Below are 7,151 nucleotides of genomic sequence, written 5' to 3'. Positions count from 1 at the left end.
GATGTAGTAGTAGAAATGGCCCTTCTGCCACAGAGACATATATGCGGTTATATATTTTTTTAAATCGGTCAACATTGTCATCTACAACTACTTGTACTACAGTTATTAGTTACTGCTGTTACAGGAAGCATGATAAATATGCTGACATAAAAGGAGAAGTTTTTTTTTCCAGTTCCTGTTAGCAGTGAAGGGCAACATAAGTTACAGTTTTTGCCTTTCCCATCCTAATCTACAGAGGAAACAGGAAAAAGGAACTCCAACTCCCTGTGCTTGGACTGCAAAGAAACTGCTACAGTCTGTTCCAATCCAGTATCATTTGAAGGAATTATTAGTAAGGACCTCTGCAAAGTTTTTTTTCCCATGTAAAATACCAGTCTATATTCCAGTTTCCTTTGTTTGCCTTTGTAACTCGAATTTATAACTGTAAAATAGTTTATGCTATACAAAATGGTGCTATTATGAAAACCCGCATGGACACATATTTGAAATGGATTTATTTGTGAATTTAGTCCTTTTCATTTCCTCTACATTACTGTCAGGTAAGTGCATCTAGATAAAAATACAGCCATAATAAGTATTTGCTTGATATAAAGAAACCGTGTGTTTCAAAAATATAATTTGATGGTTTAATTACATGTACTTAGTGAATGAACTCATGAAGATATTGAAAATTAACTTGTTTTAGAAAGTGTTGGGGTAGATGAGGTATAACTGATGTTGAAAGGCAATATTTATATTCAGAAAGCTAATGTACATATGGAAATATGTATATATTTAAATTATTTGGACATATCAACTTTAATGATAGCAGGACAGTACTAATTATTATAACATATATTTGATTTGGGAAGGGTATCTACTTAGTTACGCAAGAATTGTTATACTACTAATATGAAATTATCCACATCTTATTAGCTGTGTTACTGACTTACATTCTAGACTTATAAAGCCTAGGATGTGGTTTATGTTTGCTTAAACATTTTTTTATGTTGATTGGCAAAATACAGCCAGTTCATTTACAATACTACCCTGAAGTGAAATCCATTATGGTTACTCTTCTTGCTTGCATTTATGTATAGTCTATTAATGCATTGCTTTGTACAGTAACCTTTATGACTGTGTTACAGATTTCGGTTTCACAGCTCATATTGTGTCTTTGCCACGTGGCCTGGGTCGTGGCTGGAAACAGTCCTTGGACCAGTCCACCCAAATGGTCAAGTATAAAATAAAATTAAATAAAATGAAAAGGCCTTTAAAACAGACTTAGTTTTAACAATGGAATGAATTATAATAATAGCAAAAATCCTCTATTAAAATCTATGTGGACCAACTGTGCTTTATTTAGGAGCTGGGAATAACAGCAGATTCAGACAGAAGATGCAAAAAATATTTTTCTCACACTTGTAAACCCACAAGTCAGCTGAATATGTTTCAAGTCATTTTATCTGTGCTTTACTTATAATTCCAATTTCACAATCACACAGGATGAAGGAGTAGTAGCACATTTTATTTTGTGTGCTGGTAGTAATGCAGGCCAACACTGGTGTTGCTTGTGAGGCAAACTCTGGCACTACTAGGTACTGACTGACTGTAGTCCATTATGGAGACAAACCACTACAATGTATAACAATGTGTGCGTTGGCAAGACAAATCAACTCTATCATACTTGCTAGTGACACTTTTTCTGCAGAGCTTTTGTCCAATTTTAAACAGAGGGGCTATATTTGCTTTGTATGTATTTTATTGCAAATGAGCTTTGAAATATATATCGTTTCTGTACTATTTATTTGTGAGGTTTGGACAACTATATAAAACTGGCAATGTGCAGAATGTATTGTCTCTTTCTAATTTAATTTTCCTACGTATAATGCTTTGTATATGGGTTTGTGTATGATCATGTAAGCATGCACATGTGTCTGTGTGTTTTTATATATATATATATATATATATATATATATATATATATATATATGTGTGTGTGTGTGTGTTTTTATATATATATATATATATATATATATATATATATATATATATACACACACACACATACATACGCACACACACGTGCCCACACACACGCACGCGCATACTCACACACACACACACACACACACACACACACACACACACACACACACGTGTATATACATATATATATATATATATATATATATATATATATATATATATATATATATATACATGTATGTGTGTGCTTATATTTATGTAAAAGACTAAAACAGTAGTGACTACCATGGCAGATATCACAAACATAAAATCCTTTAATAAATTGTGTCAATAAAACAAAGCATAAAATGAACACTTTTGCAATTGTGTTCTGTGACTTTTTACTTGCCTTTTCCTGCATTTTTTACTTTATATATATGTACATATGTGTGTGTGTCTGTGTTTATATATATATGTATATACATATATATATATATATATATATATATATATATATGTGTGTGTGTGTGTGTGTGTGTGTGTGCGCGTGTGTGTGAGTGCTGTGTGTAAAAATCTTTAAGTCTGACTTGGTAGTGATTTCCAATTTGAATGGTTCCCTGATGCCAACTTCCAGACTTAGTACTGAGACACACAACAGAGCCAGTTTAGTCTTCTGTGCCATATTGCCTTCTTAACCTGATAAACTACTTTACTTAGCCTTACCAATCCATAGAGGACTGGAAACAACTACTATTTGTACCTGACATAAAACAGTAAGCCCTGCAAATATTACATCAAAGTAAAAAAAAAAAAAAAAAGACTGGCTATGTGTCTTAACATTGCTTCAAATCAGTGCACACTATTGTGCTTAGCGGTGCAAACCATTAATTTTGATTATCATTTTGAAATATTTGAAAAAAAGTCTAAAATCAATACTTTATAACTAGATATCAGTTTTCATGTATCTCCACCTCAGAAGGCCATCCAAGCAAGTACTTGTAATGCAGTTTTTTTTAAATACAGCATCGTTTGTAACCTAAAGTTTCTGTGCTTTAGGAGTGGGTTAAAATGAAAGGATCTGAAATTAGACTCTGAGTTGGAAATTTACGAAAGAGCTGTGAAACAAATTTTATCATGTAATATCCAACATTACAGCATGATGAAAAGTGAGCAATGAGGAATGAGGTTTAAAACTAACCAAGAATTGGGCTAATATATAACATAGATCATGGCCTGTAATGTGGTAATACAACTATCTGCTAGATCAGAGCTTTTACAAATTTATACAGATGGCATGCAAGAAAACCTAAGTAAAGCAGAAAAGAAATTTTCCAAACAACAAACATTGATCCAAATGGATATATTATAGACTGTTACTGTAACTGGTGTGCTACACTGAGACTTAACCATCTGTTGATATGCTCTTTTTTTTCCAACATAAGATGAGTAAGAGTTTAAGGTATACTGAACTCACAAGAAAAATTTGCTTAAGACCTTAGTTTCAAATGTATAGGCAGTCTACGCCAGACAACAGTCTGATTGAGACCAGTGTTTATGGCTGTGTGAAGAAGGCTCCAGCTATGGTAAATGGATTTGGTCATGCTGGGTCTGGACAGTGGATGTCAGTATGTACAGCTGGATAAAGATGCATGAAATTCCAGTTAATTAGTCTGATCAGGATGGCAATCAGATTTACTGTTGTTGGCAACTAAACTATGTCATTTTAGTCAGTTCAATTAAATTTGCTGTTTGTTAGTCTGTGCCAGTAAAAGATTGTACCGGTGAGTTTATTGTAGAAACATACTCTCCTAGAAATTGCTGGAAAAAAAATGCAAAATAATAGAATGGGAAATGTAAATTACTTTCTTAGTTTTATAGTCTGGGCACATGGGGCTGATGGAATTCATCTTAATTTATAGCATGGCACCCATAACCTCCACAATACAGTGCTCCTGTGGGAGCACCATATTCTATTGTGTGCTTCTATATAGACCTTCGACAATCAAGTGTGGCTGAATGACTATTATTCCAAAGTTTTTTCTCACTTTTGCCCAAGATGTAGTGAACTCTGAAATGATTATGTCTAAGGAAATACAGGAACTGACCGTCGTCACTGAGATGCTGGGGACATAGATTTCCAAAGAAAACAACATTTGTGGCTTCACGGATATGCCCAATATCCTTTCAGAATTCTCCCTCTCTATCTGCTATAGCCTTGGCACAGATTATTTTCAGCTAACCAGCATATAGGCATATAGCTTCTGTTAGCCATTCCCAATGATCCTAGGTTTGCATCACATGATGTTGACAGGTGTGATGAAATTAAGGGTGACATAGGAGAAGACGTGGTTTATGGGTCAGTACTGAATATACATAGGAACATTCACAGCATGCTATTTTTTCAAGATAAGTAACATCCTCAAGCAAAAGTTGCATTGTCCTTATTTTTGAAAACAAACTCCTTGTATGCTCAACTACTTACACAAAAAATAGTCTGTAGACTTTCATCCTTTTAACGTGAATGTTTCTAAAGGTATTTATCACTACAGAACAGTCAATTGCTGGATAATGAGTCTGCTGTCATGAATGATAATTTTCTTTTACATATTATTTGATGTGAAAGTAATTAAATATGATCTTTTCCTTGTAATTAGATTTAGAGCTTTATGGGTTTTTGCCCTCTAGTTGGTAAATGTAAGTTACTGCTTGTTTCTAATGACTGTGGACTGGACAGCCTCCTTTGTTTAACTGTATGAAGTCTTTTCTAAAGTGAAGACAGGTAGCCGGAAAACAAATGTAACATCTTCAGACAATAAGGGTAAAAGAGCAGTAGAGTATTGTGCATTTCTCCTGCTGTTGTAAAATGATGTTAGTTACCTGTTTTCACAGGGTAAACTTATCCCCCCATTAACGATGATAACCACTGTGCTTTATAAAATTTATCAAGTTTACAATTTAAATGACCTCTGAAAGTATCAGTGTGTCATCTCTGTTAAAAGAACTTGGAAGCCAGATAAAATGTTGTTTACAATGGTTTACTATTAAAATGTTAAAATTTGGTTCTGCGAACGCGGAAAGTCAAATGTTAGTCGACTTTCCGTGTTGCCGAACATTAGGAGATCGAGATTACATATGAGTGAATGCAAGTGTGTATTCGGAGACAGTAACTCAATGTTGTGAGTAGAGTTGTGGTACAGTGCAGAAAGGGAAATGTATTCCTTTCCTCACTGTAATGCGATATCAAAGTTAGAATATTTAATATGCAGGGGGTAAGGGGGGGGCGCAGGGGGGCTTGCCCCTCTACTAAAACATGATCGATAGCGTAGGTGTTTCATTTATGTTTGCACCTACACTTCCATCATGGCCAATTTTCGACATTAATGTCGAATCTGTTAAATTCGATCAACAGATTCAACATTATAAGCTAATTAGTATGCTGGAAATGTTACGTCATTTCATTGTATCAAATGTTCAGTGTTCTGAACATCAACATTTTGATAGTAATCCTCACAAAATAGCTGCTACAATGAAAAGAAATACAGACAGATCTGTCACCAATACATATACTCAAGTTATTCATAAACATTTGTGTACCCAGACATACATCCCATAAGCCACAGTGCTCAATTTTATTTTTATGGGAAAACAGTTTATCTCATACCAAGGCACCAGATATTTCAGTATTAAATGCAGAAATTAAATTAAAATAATACAAGTAAACCAGCAAAAAGATAACTGAATCCAGAATTATGTATGTTATATTACTAGCTATAAAGGCTTCTAATGTAAGAGTTTTAGTATGTGTGCTGTATTTTCAGTTCCATATCTATGATATTATGATATGTGCCATAATAAAATGACTTGTGTTAGTTGGAGACCATCATAGGAGTTTGGTCTGTAATGATAAATATGTGGTAACACCCTTGTTGGGGGTGTGGCACCTGTCTGGAAGCTGGATTACAGATTCAGATACCCTGGCAATACCCTTGTCCCTAGCTGTAGAAGTTCATTAGATGAGGAGGTGGTATGCATAGCTAAAGATTAGGCTACAAACAGTAGTATACATATTAGTCAAGATAAAATCTGAACCCAGTTCTTGCTACTCTTCTTATAAGGATGACGTCTCCATATTACTTTTTATGCATGACTCCCATGATACCTTCATAAAGGCTTTTGTAAATGTCTTCATACTCAAGATTTTGGCTCATTTTTGTGTTTTGCCTGGATCTTCCTGCATGGGTTATGTATACATCCACTATGACGCTTTTGCTTTTAATTTCCACCTTACTCAATAACCAACCCTGATATATATATATATATATATATATATATATATATATATATATATATATATATATATATATGGTCCCCTTCAAAATATCTGGTGTCATTATATGTCTTTTATGTGGAGGGGATGTTATTTTCATGTGATTTGTACTATTAGATGTTATGAAATTCGATGTTATGGGTTTTAGATGTTTTGGGTTTTAGATGATCTGGTCTCAGTGCTATGAAATTAGATGTTATGGGTTTTAGATGTTTCAAAGTAGACCTATATATATATATATATATATATATATATATATATATATATATATATATATATCTATACATACACACACACACACACACACACACACACACACACACACACACACACACACGTATGTATGTGTGTATGTATATATATATATATATATATATATATATATATATATATATAGATAGATAGAGAGAGAGAGAGATGGAGAGAGAGAGAGTGAAAGAGAGATAGATACTAAATGCTTCTTGTAAATCTACGTGTTTCAGAACATAACATATTTTCTCTTGCGTTACTATACCCATGAAGCATATTAAGGCTGAAATATGTCTGTAGCAAATGGAATCCAGACCATACGTCTCAACTGTACAGATTTTTGCAGAATGTCTAGATTTTTGCCTTCTGTATTTGGTTTGTGTCTCTTAAAATTGTGGTTTTCTTGCAAAACACTGGCAAATCATTGAGGGTTGAAGTCAGGAAATAATGATAGTCATTTGAGTTTTACCCTTCATACCCTTCAGAAAATTCACACTAATCCAAAACCTGTTGTTCTACATACTTTCTAAGATTGTAAGTGAAATATTTAAAAGGTGCCCCTATTTTTGGGCCTTTGTACCCCCATTATTTATTGCTTTGTCCATATTTCTTGTCTAAAAGGTTGAGA

The 7,151-nt window shown here is 33.7% G+C and overlaps 1 protein-coding gene across 1 annotated transcript in view; it reads left to right on the top strand.

Annotated features, from left to right (window-relative positions):
- The first annotated feature begins 242 nt into the window (after nt 1-242).
- Nucleotides 243-7,151, top strand: part of TEK (TEK receptor tyrosine kinase) — a 767,861-nt gene continuing 760,952 nt past the window's right edge. The window contains exon 1 of the mRNA XM_044061437.1: nt 243-539. Within this exon, the coding sequence (XP_043917372.1) occupies nt 488-539 (52 nt within the window). The 5' untranslated portion in view covers nt 243-487. The remainder of the gene's footprint in view (nt 540-7,151) is intronic.

The sequence above is a fragment of the Protopterus annectens genome, chromosome 2.part0 (genome assembly GCF_019279795.1).
Source record: "Protopterus annectens isolate FY-2018-M chromosome 2.part0, PAN1.0, whole genome shotgun sequence".
NCBI classification, from domain to species: domain Eukaryota; kingdom Metazoa; phylum Chordata; order Ceratodontiformes; family Protopteridae; genus Protopterus; species Protopterus annectens.
This window is presented reverse-complemented; position numbering and strand designations above follow the sequence as displayed.